Genomic DNA, 25,765 nt, shown 5'->3' with positions numbered 1-25,765 from the left:
TTCAAGACGATTTTAATGTTACACTGGTCTACATCTATGTGACACTTTATAAGTGATCATAAGTCATAGTGAAATGGATTTTATGTTGTGTTGTAAGTTACAATTGATTTTGAGACTTGCAAAGTATCGTTAAGTTGAGTGAATGGACCCTAGATGCAGCGTCTTTAGCCCAGATTACTCTGGATGTAATAGCGACATGCGCGCAACCTCACAGTTGGTGTGGTTAAAATACACTGATGTAAATTCTCTCTCTGTTTCACAGAATAAGTAAGCTCAATATAGATTTAAATGTGTTGCAGTGTTGCTCCAGATACTCCTGCATTGAGAATCATTGTCAAACGCTGCTGTTTATCATTTATTATTCAAGGTATACTTTGGAGTTGGAATTGGTGTATGAAAGTTTTATTCCAGCATCTCTGTTAGGCTTGGGTAAAATAGTTTAATAAAGCGCTGCATACAGGCATAAACCCAAAAGCCTTGGCACAGTTTACATGGGTATACTAAGGGTCTTTTTATCTTTTCAGTTTCCGTAAGTCTATTGTTCAGATACGAAAACGCAAGTGATTCAGTAAGTTTACTGTAATCTGACTTCATTGTTAACTTTGAAGTACCAATCAGCTTATTTCAATAGAGCAGATGCCTATGTCAATAAAAGCGGGAGAGACAACACCGCTGTTTTTAATGGCCTAGCGCCTCTCGCCTTTGATGCATGCCAATCCGAATGACAAAGTCCACTTTTTTCTGTAAAAACGTTGAAAATAAGCTCTAAAATCACAAAAGGCCCGCTTATGAGCATATCGCACCCCAATGCACTTGTGCAGGGCCACAGTGTCGCCCTTCCCTCGTATCAATGTCTATCTCCCTATTTTGCTTCCTCCTGCCCCCCCCATGATCAGTCTCCCCACTCCCTCCCCGTCCCCGGTCCCTACTCTCTCCTCTCGAGTTCTTCTCTTTCTAGTCTTTCCGTCTCTCCTCTCCTCTCTTTCTTCCTCACCCCTCCCACTCTCGCTTGTTCAGTCTCAACTTAAGTATCTCCTCCCTCCCTCCCCTCGCGAAATTTATCAGTATGATCCATGACTGAAAATAAGCTCTGCAAAAATAAACATTTAAAATAAACCCGAGTCTTGCATATAGGCCCAACCAATTATCAGATTAGCTTGCCATAAATAGAATACATTATCTTTGCTCCAATGCAAATTCTTTTGTATTGCATTTCAATATAAAACATGATTACCAAATCACCACTTGTACGCGCCTCATTGGGAGATTTTAGACGCTCGTTTCATCGCCAATATGAAAGACTTTTGCTTATAACTTGGCAACATGGTTAGTATATATTTCAATGCAAGACAATTTTTACGAGCCACTTACGTCTAGGCGTAAGTGCATATACACCAAACACAAGTCAATTGAAGCCGTACAATTTACCACTTAATTTAGGACCGTAAAATTTAGACTCTTCTTTTTGTCTAGATTGGCACCCAACCGCACATCTCAAGGTTTTATGTAAAAATCAATATAACTTACCAAAAGCGAAAACTGAAATTCACGAGCTCTAAATTTTCAGTAACTAACAAAAGGCTAGAATAAAAGATTGGTCATACCTGGGATTTATCCACTTCAGAATAACAATGACTTACAAAAACTATTACGGATACGGAAACAGAAACTGAAAAGATAAAACGACGGTAAGCATTTTTTGACTATTTCCTGGTCCATACAAACCAGTAATTAAGATAAAAATGAGCAGCATTTGTTCTGTAGGAATTCTTATCTCGTGGCTATAATAATGTTTCTGTATCAAAACCTGGATTGTATTAAGCTCCTGATCCTATAAGTAGGGTACCAGGAAAGGTGTGCATTCTGAAAATCTGCACCCCCCCATGACCCCCACCCCAAACAAATCATGGCTACAAGGCTGTTAGTACTATAGTACCATTAGTTATTCCTACTATTTTTTGATTTGCATGATTTTTTGTCAGTTTTGATCAGAAAATGTTGAAATAAGACCTAAAATGACTGATCTTTCACCTGAATCATGATAACCAGAAAATTGGGGGAAATCTTATTTTAAGTGCAAAACTAGTCCTGTTAAGTAAACTTTTTTTATTTAAAAAAAAATGCACATGTTTTCTTGGTATGTAGAGTTTGTGTGTGATATATTGCATACAGCAGGTATACTACACACCTAATTTTCACACATGAACAGGAATTAAGTGATAGCACGATCTAAATGCCTGCAGGATTATAAATTCCATTTCACCTGTATATCCTAAAGCTTAAAATCGCTTCAAGTGATTTAGGGAGGGTATAGAATTATTCTTAAATCCTTTTTAAAATCAGAATTTATCAGTGCTACTCTAAAAGATGAAATATTCATTTTCACACTCTTCTGTGAAATTAAAACTATGCACAATACCTTAATATATGTTTTGTAAGTCTATTTCGGAAACTTGAAATTAAAATCCAGCAAAAATATATTGGGATTGTTATGACAGCAGGTAATTTGTTTTGCTTAATTTTCTCCCCCATGGAAATGAACATAATAACACTTTTGGCATGCCATTCAAGTGCATTTATTGTCAATGTATGATTGATGAAGTTACACACATTCAATATTTTACAGTGGTGTAGCGGTCCAAGACTGCAACTCATAAGGCTTCGACTCGAAGTAGCTCAAGATCACCGTTCACCTAATCTGTTTCTACTGGGACTGTTACTCAGTAGAAACAAATCAAATGGTGCTTGTGCTAAATTTGATGGGATTTTAAAATGCGTATTTAAATTAATCATTTGTCAAGCAAAATCAATCTAATTTTTTCATGTTTATCTGATATTCTTCCTAATTCATACAGTAACAAGAATTTGGATGTGAAGTTGGAATATATATATATATATATATATATACGAGGGGGTATCCAAAAGTTTTTGACATCACCAAGAAGCGAAGGAGCTATATCGATGAAATTTTGTCAGTGCAATTACTGGTCCTTCTCTACACTATGGTCCAAAAATGGTCTCACAAGTATGTTTACTTTTTTTACAGGTGGCGCTAGATGGGCAGTAGGCGCATAACCTGTAAAATGGTGAAAATTGAGGCACGCAGCGTGATTAAGTTCCTGCATTTGAAGGGTTAGGCCAATGCTCAGAAAATCTATGATGAAATGAAAGCTATCTACGGTGATGATTGCTCATCATATGGCACTGTTGCTTTTTGTAAAGGAATTTCCAAACTGGCCACATGTCCCTCACAGATGAGCCAAGAAGTGGGCGTCCATCACTTTCGGATGATGCGGCAACAGTGAAAAAACTCAAGAAAGTGGAGGATCTTATCATGAAAAGGTTATGCGCCTACATCTAGCGCCACCTGTAAAGAAAGTAAACATACTTATGAGACCATTTTTGGACCATAATGTACATAAGGACTAGTAATTTCACTGACAAAAATAGTCTCATAAGTATGTTTACTTTCTTTACAGGTGGCGCTATGGGCAGTAGGCGATAACCTTTCATGATAAGATCCTCCACTTTCTTGAATTTCTTCACTGTGGCCGCATCATCCGAAAGTGATGTACGTCCACTTCTTGGCTCATCTGTGAGGGACATGTGGCCAGTTTGGAAATTCCTTTTACAAAAAGCAACAGTGCCATATGATGAGCAATCATCACCGTAGATAGCTTTCATTTCATCATAGATTTTCTGAGCATTGTAGGCCTAACCCTTCAAATGCAGGAACTTAATCACGCTGCGTGCCTCAATTTTCACCATTTTACAGGTTATGCGCCTACTGCCCATCTAGCGCCACCTCTAAAAAAGTAAACATACTTATGAGACCATTTTTGGACCATAATGTAGAGAAGGACCAGTAATTACACTGACAAAATTTCATCGATATAGCTCCTTCGCTTCTGGGTGATGTCAAAAACTTTTGGATACCCCCTCGTATATGCAGAGTCAAGCAAGTGACCAAAAAAAGTTGTATACGAACTTGCATACTTTTCATGAAAATATAAGGCAAACAGAGGGAAAGGACTAATTTTATGTGAGGAAACAGCAGATAAAATTTGGTGGACAAGATGTGCTCAAATCAGCTTTTCATTTCTGCAGTTAAAGGAGGGTAGTCCGATTTCATTATGGGCTAAGTTTCCACCATGGTTGAATCTTCACTTTGTCTTGAGCCCTACTGACACTGCCCCACATATGTGACCATCCAGCACAACTGAGCCCTGAAGTCGCCAATCATCATTTTTGAGATATTCAACCAAAATATTCTGCTTGAAATTAGCTTTAAAATTATGTATATCATGTCTATAGTACTTGACATTTAAGTAGTGAAAAATCAATAAAACAGTCAATAAATCCTTTGTTTCCTATTGTTTATTGTTAAGTTCAATGGAGCATATCTCAATAGTGGCACTGGCGACATCCGGGCTCAGTTGTGGTGGATGGTCACATATAATTTCATAATCTCTCAATTGCTAATTATGGGACCCCAAAATATGTGTATCTGAAGGTCATGCAGAAAATACTTTGTGAATATTAAATGTGTGTTAACCCAGTTTTGATACATTTTGACTATTTACAAACTCATTTAAAACGGGCTATTGTAATACAAGTTCAGAGTGATTCAATTGATGTGCTTTGTGAAAGGATGCTGAATGGAGGCAATGCATGGTGCATATGGCTACACTTAATGGTGTATGTGCCCTAAATTAACATAGAATAGAGCCCTCCTTAACATACTCTGACTTGATCTTGAAAATGGGGCACACATTGTTGTCATTCAGGATATTCATTCTTAAATAGGGCATGCAAATGTTAATACATTTTATTTTGCATTTCAAATTTGAGTGCCTGAGCTGAATTTGCAACGATCGTATTCTGCCTAATCTGAATACAGCTTCAATTTGCAATTGAAATTGTCACAAGTTATTTACACAGATTATTTATAAAGAGTATTGGGTGATGGTGACTACTCAAATTCATTAAAATTTTACAAATGGAGTATATTTGCAGGAGAGTTGCTGTAGCTACATGATTTACCCATTTACCAAGAACTATGAAAAAAAGACACATGCATAGATGAATTGAAACAAACAGTGGTGTAGCCAGGTACTGACAAAAACATGATATCACCGACGAGTGTAAATTGTGAATTTTGTTTTGCCAGGGCACTCTAGCAGTGATGAAGTGTGAGTCATCCTATGGAAGGGGGGGGGGGGGGGTGATTGTGGGCCATAAGCCATTTTTTGGCAATTTTCCTATGGGATATTCTAAATTTTCAAATCAATGTTGATACAATTCTACAGTGATGTGATGGAATTACTCATATAATGTGGGGCAATTGTACTGATCAAATTAAATTAGTAACAGCATATCATTTTTACATGTATGGTATGTCTCTTTGTAATATATTGACCAATATCTGAATTTGTATTTACAAGTATACAAATCTGTGAGGTAGTCTCTAGGATCTGTGGGTAAGGCAAAAAAAAGTTGTTTGCTTGTCCTCGTCTGAACGATCGTCTTGGCAGTCCTGACCCTATAACTTTTCTTTTTTGAAAAAAGTTGGGTTTTTTAACAATTTTTCCAAAAATGTCATATTATGATTGTTGCCTGCTAGCAATATATTTTTTACATAACCACGTTAATTTATCTTGAACTGTATTGTACCCAACTACATTGCTCCAAATACGGGCCTTATAAATGCATTAATTTTACCCTACTTGCCAAATGTTTTTATATCATATTTTCTCTTATTCTTGTACTTTTTTATGTACAATCATGCCAAACAATAAGTGAAATTCACACTCCATGTTGGATAAATATATACACTGACTGACCCATATACTGTGCCGATATCAACATATTTATCCTATTGCAAATCTTGTTATATCATTTAATATAAATGTGCCTGTCTGTTTATTCTCAATATCTTGGTCAATCTTTCTATTTGTCCCTTTATATTGCAGCTATAACTAATTCACCTGTACACATGCCCAGGAGGTAGTCCATATCAATATTGCAAAGGTGTGCACCATGATTAGTGAGACTTGGCCAATGAGTATCTCAGTCCTGCCATCTGTATTCAGGCTAATTAAAGGGGCACAGTAACAACTATATATATCTACTTTGGTGCTCTGTGATACGCATAGCCCAATCGGGCAGCCAAAAGAAGGGCACCGATTATTCTGGCACTAATGCTGCTTACTTCGCTTTTGCTATTTGAGATGTGTTGCGGTTTGCAAATACTATGTAGCCACCATCACAATAACATTTGATCTAGAAACAAGTTTGTGGAGATTTTTTTTTTTTTTTTTTTGGGGGGGTCCTGTGTCCATTTCATAAAACTTAACGAAGCTTTGTGAATCTCAAAATCAATCATAACTTACGACATATTGCAAGATCAATTTCACTTAACTGATATGAATTTATTGACATTCTGTGCATTTTTCTCAATTTGGGAAAGCAACTTTTTCCCCTTGTAAAAGCAAAATGTTCGTATTTGAAACAGCTGACTGACCGATTTCGATATCGTTTCTAAACTCTGCTTATTGTGAAAAGCTCATGCACAATCAGTGATGGATATAAACTTCAGGAACTGGACAAAGTCATTCACAACTGAGGGTACAGGTCATTGTCAGACAAAGGTATATGCCAACATCAGCAAAAAATGGGACTCACTTTTGTATAAGCCAAAAGACTTATTTGGGCCTAACATATTTATCCTACTTGCCAATCTTGTTATATCATTTAATATGAATTGACCTGTCTGTTTAGTATTTACTCTCAATATATTGGTCAATCTTATACATTATACCTTTATACTGTAGGTAGCTTCCTAATTCACCCACCTGTATACATGCCCAAGAGGTACTCTATCTCTAAGGTGTGTTCTATGAATATTGAGACTTGCCAATGAATATATCAGACCTTCCATCTGCAATTGGGCAAATTAAAGGGGCACTAATAGTGTATCAGGCTTAAAAACAGTCTTAAGTCCTTGGTTGTCAGATCCGAATGCAAAAATACCACTAAAAAGTACAACAAGTTTATTTGAATGCAACATTGCATTCGAAAGGATTTAAATTTTTGTGTGGATTTGAATGCATTCGAATGCAAAAGATGACAAAATACCACATCACTACCACAGTGGTAAGATATGAATGCATTCTGAATGCAATAATTGCACTCAGGTTTAATAAGGGTTACCTCTCTTACAGGTAGGTGCTAGTGCGATGATCAGTTTGGTCTGACTGCCTCAGGTAGAACGACTGTTTAATGAAAATAAATGAATGCATCCAAAAGCAGTGTGTGTAGAACGTGGAGATTATGCACAATCATTGTGGTTGGCATTTTTCTAATGGTTGCTTTGATTGGTTCTCGCTATCTAAGCGGGTATGAGTTTGTTTGGTTCTGGCATTAAAATACCCTCATTGGAAGGCTCAGATGGTATAGTTCTTTCAGGACACCCTGTAGTTGGGCTTGTGTGCAGTATTTCTGTGATTAAGATTAATGTCAGATTAAAATTGGAATACAAGTGAGGAAGTCTAGACCATTATCATCACCACTGATGAGGCAGACAGGCTGCCAAAAGCCAATGCACTAAACCCATCAAGTATTATCATAATCTCCAAGAAGCTAAGTTCAGGGCACTATGTAAAGGCAATCTGCAAGGCTCATGAGCACCAATGATGAGGCCACTAAAAGCATAGATTATAATTATTTAAAGTCAATGCACTATTTCATCAAATATTATATAGCACAATCTCCATGAGGCAAAGGTTAGCACATGACACCATACAAGCCAGTAGATTGTACTCCATGATTGTGAACTATGGGAGTTGAGGCTACTATATCTCATTTCAGCAGTTCTTCAATCTCCTATCTATGGCTGCTTGATCATTTATATGCTGATTTTTTTCTTTTAACTTTTCAAATTAAAATTTATGCCTGGTAGGAACTGGCTAGGCTCGGTAAGGACCATCTTTGTGTGTGTACGGATACCAGTTTAAAACTAGGGGTCATTAGGTAAGACCCCCCAAAATGGGGTCATTATGTAAGACTGAGACAAATCTTCCCCCAAAAGCGGGTTAACGTGTGGAAAGGCAAAAAAGGATGTCTTACTATGAGAGTATACAAAATTTCATCAAAATTTGAACATTGAAACTCTTAAAAAAATGAAATTTTGTGAATTTTTGAGAAAAAAATCAGGGTAATTCTGTGAGAGATTATCAGAAATTGGTTCAGAATTCTTGAAAAAAGGGAGTATTTTGCCAGCAGTAAAACAAAAAAGTCATTGGATGAGAGGGAGTTGGAAAATAGAGGTCAATGTGTCCGCATATACCTGTCACACATTTTAATGAATGCCCCCCCTCTCGTAGAATTTCGGTATGTTTGTCCAGTAAACATGGTAATTATGTAAAATCAAAATAACAAACGGCAGCAGTTGCATTCAAAACTTGGTGTGCATTATAAAACCAGTTGATGGAGTTGATTCGGAAATGTCATATATGGAGGTTTAATTTCCGTTTATGTGTGTACGCCTACTTCAGTCATAAGTATGTGTGTGATAGTCATGTAATACCTTATGGAGATGATAGTGAATCCAATGTGCTTTAATTGTGACTAGGAAAACAGCATTATGAGAATATGGACTTGGAAGATATTAAACAGGCATGAGAATTTTCAGGCTTTTGCCTGAATTCCGGCAGTCTTGTTTTCCAAATTTACACATTTTTATTTTTTTAGCCTGTTTTGGGCCTTTTAAGGCCAAATTCACACACTTTTTCAGGCAGTTTTCAAAAAAGCCATTCTGGTTTTTGTGCATTTACATTTTTTCATGGGCAAAATAAAAATTGTATCTTGCATTTTGGATCATTGAAGAGGAGACACCCATATAAATGTTTGTGTTTTAAGTAATAAGGAATAAAACATCCAAATTGTTCAAAACACACCAACCATGCTTCTAGTCTTTTTAGACTGGCCTTAAAGCCATGTTTAGTAACGTTTCCATAAAACAGATTTGGGAGTTAGTTTTTTCTGTCCGATATGATGCCCCCTTTTAATTTTGAGCGAAGAACTTGAGGTAAAGCAAAGAAAATCGCAATTTATTACCAGCACCGATGTCGCTGATTAATGTGTTATGACATCCTGTAATGTACGCCATGTATGTACAGTGCATACAATGTGTTTGACTAATATTTCGATTGTATGAGTTTATGGTCGTTTAATTGAAAATATCAGATTTTTGAAGCGTATATGATTAATGTATATTACAATGTTATAAAAATCAGAATATTGACAAAACTTAAGGGTGTTCTCCGCCCATATAGAAGAGGGTTTTTTCCCATCATCTAACACGCAGTTTACTCAAATTGAATAATTTCATATTCAGTTTGATGGTACATCGCTGCAAAATTTTACCAGATTTGAGGTAATGAATTTGACATTATTATGCACAATATGTTGTCATGCTGGGACAAATAACTTGATCCAAATGGTTGCACAGTATGTAAACTTGGCAATCATTCTGAAAAGGAATTTATTTTTCAAGATCAAGTTCAAGATGGTATAATTTCTACATCAAATAATTTTTTATGACTTGCACATACACAATATACTGGCATTATAAATACAAACTATTGAGGCTAGCTAGTAGTTTGGCTACACATTGCTAATTGATTTTTGATTGTGATGACATTTTATCAATAAAATATATTATTTCTAATTCCTATACTGATGATTTGTATCCGGGATTTGTATGGTGTGGTGGTTTTATATACCGGTAATGTAAAGAAAATAAATAACTCTGGTAACACCGCAACATTGTACGGTTTAATTTATCAATGTAGTTATAACGTTACGATGATTCCGATTTACAAATAGGCCTGAGCATTTTCTATGTTGTTCTTTGTTCTTGAAGGTCAAGGTCAGGGGTTATTTAGCTTCATGGGAGTGGTCTAAAAAAGGCCTAAAAATCTAAAATATCACATGGTTTTTTTGTTTGTTTGTTTATTTCTTCTTTATACTGGGTCCATATTCAGGGGAAAATTTAAGTATTCCCCTGTTCTTCCATATGGCCCAGTTTCAAGATGTTCTACATGGGGAAAGCTGGCTCCATGGCTATAGTATACACCAGTGGCATAGCATGGGTCATCATATTGGGGCCCCCTCCGTGCCCCTATGATGCTACGCCACTGCTATACACCAACCAACAATTCCAGGTGAAGTCAAAACTTATAAAAGGTGTATAACAACCCGTCAGTAGCCCTCTGATAGGATTAAATTTTATGGTGCCCCTTTCCCTTCAAAATACACCACTGGTGATGGCAAGAAGTATAGATGTAACCATGCATGCAGTGGACACTATATAAATTCCATAGTAAAAAGATGCACCCCAAAATTAAAGTGTTTTCCTGGTGCCAATGCTAAAAGGATTTTAGCCTATAGTAGAAAAACTGTCGCCCGGCAGTCTGGAGTGTACCTGTTTTATATGCATGGGCTCGTTAGCAGTGGGATGCAATTTTTCATTTTGAGTTTATTTTTATGTTACTAAAATACCGTAAGTTATCAAATAAGCAATATTCAATGTGTTTTCACTTCAGGTATGACATGGTAGTTAAAACGGTTTGAAATGGACATGTGAAATATTACACAAGAAAATGTGTCAAATTATAAGTAATATTATAAGTAATATGCTGTGGTTTGAGGACATTTCCCGCAGCAAAGTTGTTGGAACTGTACCATAAAAATGATGTATAAAAATAGTTGGTTTTCTGCCTAAATTATGCAGATTTACAGAACAATTTTATGGAACATTTCCACCAACGTTGTTGCCAGAAATTGACGTAAAATTACAGCACATATTTTTTTCAAGTGAAAATACCATGACTTTTAAATAAGTTGATATGCATGGGTTAGCGTCTCTTGTTTGTTACAGTTAGCGGTGAAATTATCATGTGTTACCTTAAGTGGTGTCATTGAGCTTACTGTCTCTGGTTCAGTTAAAGGTTAGTGTATATTTAATGCAGATGATTTGAGTCCAGGGAAATGAGATGAACATTTTCTAAGTGCCTTAATAACCCGGCTGCATTCAAACATGTTTTGTTTTAAATATGATTGCATAAGGCTGATGAAGGTTGATTCTTTGTTTGCCACCTGCATCACCTATATTTCATTTTGGCCAAAACTTTCATTATTTTCATGTAAAAGTCAGTAATTTGACACTTGAGGTGGAAATAATCAAAATTGAATACAGTCGAATAATGAAAAAAGGTGTTATTTTGCACAATTCTTAATAAAAAATACTTTGTATCCACAAAATGTAACCCTAAATGGTGATTTATGAGGTTCAAAAAGGAGACCCTATATACATGTGACGATATAGCCAAAAATGGACCCCTAAACGTCTATAGCCACAAAAGAAGACCCTATTTCTTGATATAGCCAAAAAAGGGACCCCTAAACATCTGTATAGACAAAAATGACCCTTAAATGTTGACACCGCTTTATGCTCGAAATGCAACCATTTTACACAGCTTTTTTTTTATAACCAGCATGCCTAACACTTTCATATTCGAGTGACCTATGATCTATAACGAAAGAAATTTGGCGAGCGTCACTTTAAAACACCGCAACTCATTTCAGCAGTAGGCCTTATCATGCAGCTTTTATATCAGACAACATTCCATCATGATTTTATCTCTACGTGTATTTGACTTGATGATATAGTATCATGTTTACTCATATTTCTCAACCTTTTGTGGCTATGAAAACAATATTTTTTCCCACCGTGAAGATATAGGGCTATTTATGGGTAGGCATAGGGCCTATTTCAATAAACAAAATAAGAGCTTTACATTGTGATTACTGAGAAATTAAGACAATTAGTGGCATGTTGAATGTAAATATTTTTAACTTTTGTTTTGCTGATAACTTGATGGAAATTCAAAGGATGGTAAGAATAGGTCTGCCATACAAACTGTTCAAAAATAAACAAACAACAACAACGATCCACCCACATTATAAGTATTTCGGTTTGTATTGTGTGTTTATTTGTTTATAAAATAGAAACAGTGTATGTGGTAGTTTCAGTATAAGACACAGACTTCACACCATTGGCCTATTTGAAAATGAAGATACAGTTTCACTATCATAAACCATAAGAAAAGATCATTGAAATAAAAACAATAGCACCTATTGTCTCAATGTTCTCCCATATTATCTTGTAACTAAAATCATCACAACCTATTTAGAGAATAAGCGATAGGAATTTTTATTTTGCCTATCCTCTACCATGTGATAGATTTACAGGCAGGTCCAATATTTTGAGTAGTGGATGCGGCGCAGCGGTATCCACTACAATAAAAATATTGCACCTGCCTGTTGTCTATCATAGGTAGAGGATAGGCAAAATAAAAATTCCTATTGTTTATTCTCATTCTTAGTCAGTTAAATATTATTTTAATAAATGTAAACAAACTTTTTAAGCAAAAACTAAGTTACCCTCATAAAAACTCCCCTCATTATAAAATGAACGAAACTTGTTTACAACTTCACGTATTCTGTTGCGCGTATTACTCGCGCGTTCGCGTATTCCGCACTAGTCTACACATCCAGCGCGATACATACGCGCACCCCTACACGCGTGTTACGCATTATCAAGACGCATGATGACGTGGGGTCGTCTACGGCCTGATAGACGGCACCCAAAATCATGTGATTGTCCAATCAGAAATGTGTCTACGAACTAGACCACTCCCACTGACTAAGAATTAATGTTTGATTGCACTGTATAAAATTGCTATAATCATGGGAGAAAGTAAGAGCCAGGTTAATATGTAGGATCTGCATTATGAATGCATCATAGGATAGTATTCTGAACTTTGAACCCAGTGCTACAGGTGGAAGGTAGGCAAGAAATAGGGGAAATGTACATTTATGTTTTTTGTGGGAAATCTATTTATTTAATTTGATATATTCTTCATATCTAATTATCAATATTAACAAAAATATTAATAAATTAATAAAACGGCAGCTATTACATAGATATAATATTGTTTTTTACATATGGACTCTACACACACATGGTATTTCATGCATTTGGACATTTGATTATAGACATTATTTTTCTCTGCTTCTAAGCAATTTGTCTTGTCTGCAATATTTGACATTACAAGTTGACTACTGGACAGGTAGGCGAGGGAAAAATAAAAACCTGTTCTACGGGCCCGACCGACCCAGATTTTGCATTTTGGGGATTTGCTTATTTTTCTTAGCTGTATATTAAAATTGGTTATTTTTACCTAGAGTGGAATTTTGATTTTGACAAAATTTCAAAATATATTAATTTTGCAAACATTTGTATATTAAAATTCCAAGGTAGGAATTATTTCCTTGTGTTTAGATCAAAAGTTTAAATCAAAATCATGTGTTATTTATTTCATATTTTTCAAACTTGCAGTGATATTTTAAGGTCATATTACCTCTTCCAGAAAAAAAAGACCCCATCCTGACCGACAGTCCCCGACACTGCCCGTAGAACAGTTTTTACATATTGCCTTATTGGAATTAATTAATTGTTTGATGGTTATTGGGCTACATTTAAGGTTCTTGATGATGATAATGATGGTAAAGATTATGGTGATGTTGATGTTAATGATGACGCTGACGACGTCGTTGACGACTTTGAATACAATTTCTAAAACCTGTCCTTTGCAGAATCTGTATAATTTGCTGCCCTCGGATGCTACTCCAATATACTGTATTATTGGCCATGCAAATTACAGACGGGATTGAAATGCAATTTTATCTACACAAACAAAGGGTTTGCTTCCAACAGCACACATAATAATAACAGCCAGATCTTCCATAATCATTGTAATCCCCATATTCCCATGCCACTAGCGCCAGTCAGCCGTATTTCTTGCAGATTTCGTGAGATTTTTATGCGTGTGTAATTAGGTGTGCGTAAACCTCTTGAGGACATGAACCGGTCTTGTTTACGTAGGGTATTTACACCGAGTTATTGATCTGTTTTTTAATCAAATACACCTCCATTTTGAAGTAGTGGAACAAAGACCTGTAATCATATTCCTACTGTCAGTGTTGCCATACCTGCGATTTAGAAGCCCAATTGGGTGACATTTTAACATTTTCCCTGTGATTTTGACCATTTCCTAGTCCCATAGAACAACGATTATTAAAGAAAAACTAGGGCTCCTGCAGCTTTAGGTAGTTACCTGTCCCATAGGAACTAAACATTGGGTGCTTTTCACTAATTTGACTTGCCATTTGGGCAGAAATATGTAGCAACCCTGCAAACAATATGGATATTTAGGGCTGCTATGTAAACTTGAAGTGTACCCCTTGCATTATAGATGTATATTGCACAACTTCTTTCCCATGAACTAAATGTGTTATTCAAATAAATTAACATTTCTGTTTTAAGGCAGTGGAACAAAGGCTTATAAAATGATAGTCCTACTAGAACTTGCGTTATGTGTGGATTCTGAGTTTCTCTACAATACAATAAGTGTATTGCAAAACAAAGGAGGTGGATTAACCAGAGCCGTATCTATGGTTATGTAGGCCTAATATGCTTATTACATTGTTGGAAGGAATTTCAATCAAACTGACTTCCGGTAGTGAAACCCAGGATCCACATAACGCATTTATCTGTTTATAATGTTAAAATGGTCCATTTAGGAGTGACTATTTTTGCCAGTGCAATGTTACTCAAACTATACATGTCTCTGAGATAATTAGCAATTATTATCTGAAGCAATGGCATGATTAACAAAAGCAATTATCATCTTGCAGTTGCATCCTCTCAGGATTCCAAAATTTTCCGAATCTGGTCTCCCATGTGTAAAGCCACTTAATTTACAAAGGCGAATAAAATGTGAAAACATAATGTAACTTTTTTTCCTTCAGAGCATTGGGCACCGACTGCACTTGACAAGTAGCGATGTTTGTTTGCAGCGTGTTGCATTCAACTGCTGAACAGAGAAAACTAATTAATGACAAAACACCCATCCTTATCCCCACTCTATGTATATTTACGTTTCTGGCGCCTTCATGCTGAATATCAGATTTTTGTCTTGTCTTCATGTTGTCATTTCATGTTAGGTCCATGCTTTTTGGCCTTTTGAATTTGATGATATTGAGAGTGTTCTGGTAAAAGTAATTTGCAAATCACTTACTGCAAAATTTGTCATAACACCAGATGCATAATAATTTTGCAAGTTCATACCACTGATTAGTGGCCTAGCAAAGGGGCAGGCAAGTGGGTAATGAATACAAATGTTTGAACAGAATGAAATGTTGTTCAACGATGTTACTGCCACTGGTCGACTAAATAGCTCTCCTCCTACTTTAAAAAGCTGATCACAACTGTGACAAATTTGGATGTGTCTATAACAGAAGTATCCCCCTTTATGTTTATTCTTCTACATTCCGCAGCATACATGTAGCATAAGTTAGATTTACTGGCAAGATGGTTTGGCGAGGACGTTTTTTTTCATGGGAAATCAAGATAAGTGGATGTGAAACATAGCCTGATACAGAAGAAAGATACATTACAGACCAAGTGATCCTCGGAGCTAACTAGTGAGAAACTAGGTGTTATATTTGGAAAGGCCAGGGTTCATTGTGACTGTATGTGACAGGGGTACTATGCACATAAACCTTTGAATCCAAATTGGTTTACATTGGTTCAGATTGGTATAAAGGATCAACTCAAAAAATTAATGAAGACCAACATGTATAAACAAATCTAGTTTTGTTTAGGGAGAGAGGGGGTAAAGATGAAATCTTAATTATGTTTCTTCTATGCTCTGAAAAAAACATTGATGTAATTTTGATCCACTTTTGCATTGTTTTGGTTTCATTATAGATGGGAAGAGATTCGAGGGAGGGTAACTAGTTACATTTACAGCGCTTCATGAATTCATCAGTCGCTTAGGTTGTTCTATAACTATTTGCCCTCCACAACTTTTTTTGCAATATGGATGAGTGGTTAAATTAATTTTGGGGGCTTTTTACACTGTTTCGATATAATATAGTCAAAACAAAAGTCAATAAAAATTGCACTATTAGGCCAAAATGGCAAAATTTTGGGCTAATTTTCACATTTCCCCAGAAAACCTTGTTTTATCCCTGCCCCCTTAAAACATTGCCTGATGATATGATGCGACTTTACATGCGTTTAGATACCTGCAGTCTGTGGCCCTCGCAGACTTAGCGATCGCGAGCAGCTGAGGTGAAGGCACAACCTAAGTTTCTAGATTGTACAACAAATGAGCCCAGAATTGGTGCTTTTTTAGGGTTTATTTGGACTGATGTGGTTAAAAATAATTATATAGCCGGCCAGCCATCATTGAGAAGAATAACACCTTGAATTCCTATGCAAGGTAACTAATAGTAGGGATTTAATTGCATTGCTCATCATGGCTTTTGGTATTGCCTTGAAACTGTTATAATGATTAAATATTGATTTCAATGGTCTTCTTTTCAATCAGGTGAAAGAAAAGGGCGTATTTTGGATTAATTTGGTGTATTACTGATTGATGAAACTAAATTTGTTTCAGATAATAAATTTTAAGTGCAAACTTAGGTAGATGATAGATTTCTTGCAGCTTTTTCAAACTCAGGGATCACTAAATATTAATTATGGATGTTTCATTTTGTAAGGACTGATAATACAATGTAAGATGTGTCATCTTGCTATAATAAAGCATAATACGAGGGGATACCAATAAATCTTAGAATATTTTTTTTCATTAGTCTAAACTGGAACTAAAATTCGCAACTCATTTTGCTATGTGTTGCATCTGATACCATCAGACTTCATCAGGCATCTGATTGATGATGGTGATGCAACATAGCATTTGCAAATTATTTTAGTTCCAGTTTAAATTAATTTAAAAAATAATGTTTTAAACTACTGGATGAATAATCCTACACCAACATCCAAGAATAATATAGTAATTCTAATGCATTTCAGAATTCCAGACTTTTGAGCTTGCAGCATAGACAAAAAGTTGCACATCATGCAAATTATAGTTAAGGGATTTATACTCATTATAGTTAAATGTGCAACATTAGGGATTTCCATAAGAATAAATGCTTTTGGGAAATCCCATAATATTTATGATGATTTTAATAAAAACCTACAACATTGAGTTATACAAAACAACATGGTAATTATAGAATTCAACACTACTTGAAACTACACTACAGGATTCTAGGTACACCATCACCAAGGTACTTGGCTGGTACTGTGCATGCAGTACCAGTGCAGTACCACTGCAGGTATTGCCACTGCTGGTGGTTCCTGTGTACAGTAGCGGCATTCGTAATGTGTAGGTACTCTGTGTGTACTAGTCAGGTACCTTGACGACAGTGTACCTGTACCGGCGGCCGCAATTGGAATCTTGTAGTGAGCCGTAGTGTATACAAAGGTGACTTACATATATATATTTACTGGGTCATGTAAATTGTGCCATATTTACACAATCATTTTGATTCCATATATTGTGAGCCAAAATGTTTGAAGTAGATAATTTTACAGATAATTTTATTTGCATTTCTGTTTTGAATCATTTGTACTTGCAGATAAGAAACCATTTGAAGGTAACAACAAATAGTTTAAAATATGCAAGAAACGAGACCATGAAGTGATCTGTCTTTATAGGGCTACATAAATGTAATTGTATAAAGCACAATATTTCTGCAGAACATTTTCGCGATCCGAGAACAATAATTTATGCAGCAGGTAATTTTCGAGAATTTTCATAAACTAAAAGCTATGAAAAGAGAAATATAATTGTGAGCATGACCATTTCACAAGTCCATAACATTCGTAAAATTCTCTTTCTCTTTCCGAAACTTGTAGCTATATATTTAGGGTGATTTGTCATATTCCTGGTTTGTTTACAAATTTCAGCCCTTGGTCTCTTCCTATGCCAATATTGTGTTAAAGATAATTCATATCATCTCATCTCTCATCCACTGTCAGTCAACTACTGTAAGCATGGCCTCCTAGTATAAACTACATATCAATCATTATTTCACTGAACTGCCTACACAGATTTATATTGCATCCAATGATGAATGAAACAAAATATAATACAACTGCCATTTTATAAGAGAGACATATCATCAGACACATTTGCCACATAATTTGGACTGTGTTTTCAAGAGGAACCACAAGGCAAAAAAAGGTTTTGTTTGAGGAGAATTAGTGGTTAAAAGCAAAGCGATACTAAAGATCCTAAAAATAAATATAATCTTTGGTGAGATGCATTTTTCTTTTCCATTTAATTTTGGGCCAGTTTTTTGCTTTTCTTCACAAATGTTCTTCATTTAAACCTCCAATGCCTAAAAAAATAAATAAAAAAGCTACAAGCATGGTATCCTGAGATAAACCTATTTTTGCCTGTTGCACACCTTTGTAAATGAGGGGCCAACAGGGAAGGCCAAATATGGACCAGTAAAAACTGTCACTTAATTTCGAGTAGGAGGAGCTCAAGAGGGGCGATTGTCCAGTATGACCCAGCTTTCCCCCTAAAAGATAATAAAAATGAAGCTTTTTGTACCCTCTCTGCATGCAGCCAAAGAAATGCTGATTTTCACAAACCTGGACCTGTTGTTTCATTGCAAAGCATACTGCATTACCTGTAATCTCTAAATATGAATTCAACAAGCAACTCTGAAAGTAATGACTAATCTTAAGGTGTATTTGATATATTGAGGGATAAGTGCAAGAAAGCATCATCTGCAAACAAGCTGCCCTATTTACATTTAACAATATCTACATTCTGTACACCCAGGGGGGTCACTCCCATTGTGTCCTGTACACCATCCGCGATAATGAAAACGCGTAAAAAGGGTAATTTTTCGCGGGTAGGCACGATATGCGCGTACCGTGTTTAGGGTGTCAAAAACATGAAAAATTGGGAAAAAAGGGTAGCAAAATTGCAATTGCTAATACGCGGAAATGAAATTAAGGAAATTTGATACAAGGAATAAAATCCCTGTTTAGGGTGTGAAAAGGGTATCGTTTTAGCCAAGGGTAAATCCTTGTTTAGGGTGCTTTTTAAAAGTTGATTATCGCGGATAGTGTACAGGCCATAGGCCTAATGGGAGTGACTCCCCCGGACTGTACACATCGTCTATGGACAGGAAAACACATGTGTTTTTGGCCCCTGAACATGTTTAAAGCAAAACCTCCTATTGTAACTATAGCAGGACTTGCTTTAAACATGTTCAGGGGCTCAAAACATATGTGTACATCCATATCAAAACGATGCACTTGTCGGCTGCTACATGTGTCTCATTTCACATAATAACTAGGAATAAATACCAGACTCATATCAAGTGTAGGTCTCTTCAAATTATCCCCAAGTCAAATTGTATAAGGAATGTTTTGTGTATTCCTAAACCATGTGACTTGGGATAATTTGAAGTGACCTCTACTTCGGAGAGGAGTCTGGTATTTATTCCTAGCTATTATGTGAAATGAGACACATGTAGCAGCCGACAAGTGCATCGTTTTGATATGGATGTACACATATAGAAGGTTTTTCGTGTCCAAAGACGACATCTAAAAATATGACACCTGGCAGCTATTGCAGATTTGCCTTGTTGTACCAACTGGTTGATGAGATGTCTTGGGAGGCAATTTCTCTGCAATGATCCTTGATGATGGATGGTATAGTGATGTCTCTGTTGGGATTGTATAGATTGTTTATGTTGGGATGTATAAATTGTTTTTGGAATGAAGCTAAGCTACTTGACATTATGCCCTGCTGGCAGTGTGATTATAGTCGTGTTCACATTGTCGGACGTACGCCCGGCGGAACTTGGTCGGCGCAAGTTGCTAGGAGTAGCGGTAGGTGCTGCCAGGAGTAGGTGCAGTGTGAACGATGGTCAGCGTAAGTTCCGCCAGGCGTACGTCCGACGATTTACTCCTGACAAAAGTCAGGAGTAGCGAGCTGGGTGTAACTTCCGCCAGGCGTAAGTTGCAATGTAAACGCAGATTACGCCTGGCAGCCGGAGTAAGTTTGACCTTTTGTTGGTCGGAACTAAGAAATTACATATCGCGTGGTTGATAAAGGTCACAGAAACACCGGAAGTGGTAGCCAATGTTTACGCCGACCAGAAGTGAATACTTGGTGGAACTAGTCGGCGTAATGCTAGGAGTAGGCTAGGTGTGGACACGCGGTAGGAGTAGGGAAAATATTTGTGGAATTTTGATCAATGTTAACGTAAGTTTACGCCGGGTGTAACTCAAAATGTGAACACGACTTATAGGAAGTCACATTAGCTGCAATTCACTTGTATGCTGGAATGATGAAAATGATGCAATGACTGCAGAGATGGTGCAACCTGCTTTATAATAACATAATAATAATCTGGTTTGGTTGGTGGGATTTGATACGCTTTTATTGATTACTCATTGATCAGACCAATAGGCCATTATCCATTAATAACCATATTTCTTTATTCCACAGAACAATATGCTTGAGTTAGAAAGACCAGTTTTATGTGCAGTAGCAAATCAGGGGAAACCTATGAAAGCATGTATGAATTGGAAACGAAATGCACATAAAGCCGCTCTGGAACTTCCTGGGAGCGGACCTGGGCCCTAAATGGCGCCAAGTGAGGACAGAATTATCCGCTATATGCTAACCCACTCCCTCGCAATAACTTGCAAACTCCAAAAATTGCCATTATTTGAAATTTTACATTGAGTGTACCTGCGATGACTGTAAGGGACAGAATACAGGTTTTCTTTTGTTTATTGTAATCCTCATTGTTAATAATTGTTTTATTTTCATCTTTTCTCTCCACATACAGGACCATCCAATCGCCACACAAATCCAAACCGCCATCTCCAAATTCCAACCCACAAAACAGAAATCAAAATCCACAAGCAGTAGTAAAACAAAATCCACAAAGACAGTCAAAGAAAAGTCGAGATCATTACATGAAGCATCTATACACAGTGGACGATATAAGGTGGTGTCTACTCACAGAGGGGTGAAACTACAGGACCTTGATACAACGACAAATGGGATAGTATCCAAACCAGACGTTGCTGTTAAACCACAACACAGAAACAGACCAACATCGTTATTAACCATAAAATCGTCCAAGAAGAAGCAGAAGCAGGCGGATATAGAAGCCAGGCAGTTGTTTTCATTTTTTGATTTGGAGCATCAGGAGAAGGAAGATGGGAAGAAAGGGAGTACAACAACAACAAAAACAACAACAACAACAACAAAGGTAATCATTGTTTCAGGTACTGGGATATGAGGTTGATTTTTATACCTAAAAATATGAAAATCAGAGCCTATTTTGGACTATAAATTTCAGCCACTTATTACCTCCATCCCACCCACAGAGTTTAAGGTTTGTGGGCAAGCATCATAGCCTAAAACACTTGGAGGGATAGTACCAGTGGGATTCAGGCAGGCCCCTCGCCTCCGTATTGCCTGGAGTTCAGGCCCCTACAATGAATCCACATCCTATCAGCAGGGAAGGACACCTCAGAAATAGGGCTGGGTGCTTGGATTAATATATACATCTGTGATTCCTAAAGTGGATCATTGCCTCTAAGCGATGCAAGAGTTAAGGCTATATGGAGGAAAATCATGTTTTCTTTAACTAAGTTTCCCAATAATACACTGAATATGTTTGTGAAGGTTGTCATTCATCCAGGTTTAATAAATATTGAATTAAACATAAAACTGATCAACTGGACTCACATTTGACCTTCGCCATAACTTGGGGGGTGGGGGCTTACAATTCTGTCATCAAGAACATTCCCAAGAAGTTCGACTCAAGATCCACGACCTCTGGCAACACCACCTTGTCACAGGTCAACGACCTTTTGCCGCCAGATCATTAGACAGCCTGAAGATGCACCTTGGATTAGGTGCGATACTGTATATAGCCTCTCTAATAAATGTGAGTCCAGTTGATCAGTTTTATGTTTAATTCAATAATACACTGAATAATACACAACAAATTTTCCAACAATTTGGTTTAGAAAAAACATGAATTTCAGGGGGAAAGTGGGGTGCAAAGTGAATTTCAAGGGGGGGGGGTATCAACCAATTTTGCACATAATTAATTGCCACAAATATGGAGATTTTCATAATTGTTAGGTTTTACTGGGGGGGCAATAGTTCTGACTGGGGACATTTACCCCTATGCCCCCATGGTGCTACCACTGACAATTTTGCCCATTTAAAGCCATATAATTGAGCAAACATCCAATAAAATTAATGAAAAAATAGTTTAAGAGGAGATCTCCACTCCATATAACGTTAACAGCAAATGAATGCATTGCATTCATGAAAGTTAATTATTCAAATGTTAGGCACCATAGGTTATAAATCAGAAATAACATCTGCACTTCAACAGAGTGAATCAATCATGTAATATTGACCATATTAGTACAACATAATAATATATTTACAGACCTCAAAAGAATTAAGGCACAAGTTACTTTCACTACTGTATAAATAAATACCGATATGTTATACTTAGAACCAGCAGCCAATAGCAGCATGTTTTAGCTCGGATTTAAGACATCATTCATTGAAATTGGTTAAGGAAGGAAGGCACAACAATCCAAAATCCCAAGGAAGATGCAAATTCAAAAGTTTCAGTTTTCTCCATTGGATGCCCTATTGACAAAGCGTTCTTGAACAAGAGAATTAGCGCTGTGCTTTCCATTGATTAAAACATTAAACTGCGACTTTTGATTTTGTTCCTTCCTTTGGTTTTCTTTATAATTCTCAACTGATTTCAACAAATGAGGCCTTACATTAGAGCTACTGAGGGTACAGGTATTGGCTGCTTGTTTTAGTTTTGGCATATTTGTCTTTGCTTAGGATATACATGTACACATAACTGGGACCGTAATTTCTCCTTCATTCTTACTTGATCAGTGTCCATAATCTGTTACCCAAAAGATTCTCGCTGGAGGTCTATTATCTCCACAAAATGTCAGCCCTATTATATTGTGAACAGAATTGATATAAATTAGGAAAACATAGTTTGCTTTACAGGACAACTTGATTCCTATCGAAAAAGTACTATGTTATTCCTTTGCCTGACCCATTTGACTGTTGTATGAGATTTCAAGTGAACAGTAGAACAGTACTTTCATCCAAATATTTAAATAATATTGTTTTCAAAATAAATTGTTGTAAATTTATTTTTCTCCCATCTTTTCTGCTTTATTTTCCCAGTCATCCGATCCAGATGTGATACTATGCAACAATGTCCAGATGATCAGAGAGAAACTGGTGCTGGATGACAACACAATACCAGACTCTGAATACGTGTATGATCTCTACTACATCGATGACGAACAAGTTGATTTTGAGATGGGAGATGGTGCTACAATAGGAATGCATCATGGGGATGGAGACAACGACTTGGTGTATGAGTTTTATCCTGGGGATAAGTCAGCCATGATGTTTGCGGAGGAAGATGATGATAGCAATGATGAAGGCAATTGGAGGAATGATTATCCAGATGAAGACCCTGATAAAAGTAATTATTGGATTTCCCTCTTCCTAAAAAAATCACATATAGGGCACCACAACACCATTGACACTCACTATATAATAATGTGTCTCATCACAAGTTGAGAGTAACGTCATGTTGGATTTTGCAGTAAATTTGAATCAGTGCGATTACTTGGTTGCGGTGCAAGTTTACAGACAAATCGCCCTTCTATCCCTGTGTATACGCCCGCGAGATTATGTTAGCGTACAAGATACAAATCTGCCCTGCAAAATCCAACATGGCATTACTCTTAACTTGAGATGAGACAGATTATACATACCCCTACAAAAACCCAGACACACACATATACTTGTATTGACCTGCAAGCAAGGACCCACAATTTGTTCCTATCTATAACCATGGACCCTGCGCACCCAAAGATAAGCTCCAAACTGTGGACCGATTTGACTTTTTTATTATCCAACTAAGACATGGCCCGACTCGGGTAAATGAGACATGTATGTTCTTACATGCATTATTTTGTTGTTAATTGCATTACGCTGTTGGGGAAAGGAACCATGGACATTCTTGGTTGCTGGATGTCCTCTGTAATCATTGTATTGGGTGTGCATATGCACAAACACACATCTGTTACTGTCTTAATGAAGACATCAACCTCGAAAAGGTTATGGTTTATTTAACATGTCCTCAGAGAGACTTTGTTTTTTAATTAACACACTGTCCTTGACCAACAGGGGATGGATGTTTGTGTATGGTACAAGTCCATATTATGATTACTAGCCATTACACAGTTAAGGTTCTTTCCGAAGATCCCCGGTGTGGTCACTCCCCTGCGGAGGATGACGCGCATGACTGTTACCAAAAGTTCGAAATACCCCCTTTCGCAGTTAATTACAAGGACATTTCATGAAATTTTACCCCCTTTTTTACCCCAAACAGTGACAAAATGGTACTTTGAAATGCCCCTATTTTTCAATTCCAAGGACACTTTTACAAATTTGCCCCTACAAGCATGAGGCTTCAACACACATTCATACATTTTTCTTCCATAACATATTTAAATGGAACAACATAATAGGGTGTCACAGAATCATAAAAGTATGCCTAAGTCACAGAATTCTTAATATTTATAGAATTTTGTGGTAACAGCCGAATTTGTGACCCCTTTTTAGCCATTTCGAGGACAAGTTTTACCCCTAATTTGGTAACAATTATGCGGTAAGTAACTCAACTTGAGTGATCCCACTGGGAGAAGATCCAGGTCCTCTGCTGGCAGAGGATATAGGGCCCCAAAAGACTAGTGATTACTCTCAAGTGCATAGGTCTGGGGTTCATGTCCTTGGATGTCCTTGTATGTTTTTACTATTTATCTATTTACTTGATACACTCACCCATTCCACTTGAGTGAGAGGAGTGTTGAGGTATCAACACACACAATTTCTACTTGGTGTACAAACCATAGCTCTTGGAAGCTTAGATTTGCACATCGACAGATGTACACAGAATGATGACACAAAGTTACAATTTACTTGTGATAGATATGGCTATGTTGTACATGTGATCTTGCACAGGTATGTTCATGTTACTAGTGGGCGGTATCCCTCATGTCTAGCTTCATTGCCCATGCACCAAATCACATTATCACACCAGATGGTTATTTCATCATGCCCTTTTGACCATGTAGCTATGCATGTGGTAGGAAGGTCTGTAATTAAAGCAAGATAGAAACAATTGAGCTGGTTTAAACAAGAGGCTTTTCAGTATGGTCATCAACCCATTCACTAACTTAAGATTGCTATCTTGTCCAAATTAAATCTTTTCCCCCTTTCTGTAAAAAGTGATATACATGTATCAATTTTTCTTGATTTGAGATATAGGCAAATAAAAAGAACATAATAAGAAAATATGTTCTCTTTTGATCAAAGTTTCAAAAATATGAAAGATGTTTATCTGGATGTAAACGGCAGATATCTCCTTTTGCATTTGAACTCTTCATACATGTGCAGGGGTAATGCTAGAACAAAGCACTCCAGAGTCCGCAGGGACCCCCGAACTTGCAGAAAATTTAAAAGTAGAGGGTCTGTAGTAAGGGTGGTTTGTATGCACGCTTGTGTGTAACCACATAAAAGAGCTGACATCACAGCCAAACTAAAGGTGAAACTAAGTGTAAGCGTATGGTAGGTAGGGTCTAGAGCAAGATATATACGTTGTG

The 25,765-nt window shown here is 36.8% G+C and overlaps 1 protein-coding gene across 1 annotated transcript in view; it reads left to right on the top strand.

Moving 5' to 3' along the window:
- LOC140146576 (probable RNA polymerase II nuclear localization protein SLC7A6OS) overlaps window positions 1-25,765 on the top strand; it is an 85,045-nt gene that overhangs the window by 38,996 nt on the left and 20,284 nt on the right. Inside the window, exons 2-3 of the mRNA XM_072168447.1 lie at window positions 20,866-21,294; window positions 23,271-23,577. Coding sequence (XP_072024548.1) covers window positions 20,866-21,294; window positions 23,271-23,577 — 736 coding nt within the window. The remainder of the gene's footprint in view (window positions 1-20,865; window positions 21,295-23,270; window positions 23,578-25,765) is intronic.

The sequence above is a fragment of the Amphiura filiformis genome, chromosome 2 (genome assembly GCF_039555335.1).
Source record: "Amphiura filiformis chromosome 2, Afil_fr2py, whole genome shotgun sequence".
NCBI classification, from domain to species: Eukaryota; Metazoa; Echinodermata; class Ophiuroidea; order Amphilepidida; family Amphiuridae; genus Amphiura; species Amphiura filiformis.
The sequence above is the reverse complement of the archived record's forward strand: the minus strand, read 5'-3'. Positions and strand labels throughout refer to the sequence as shown.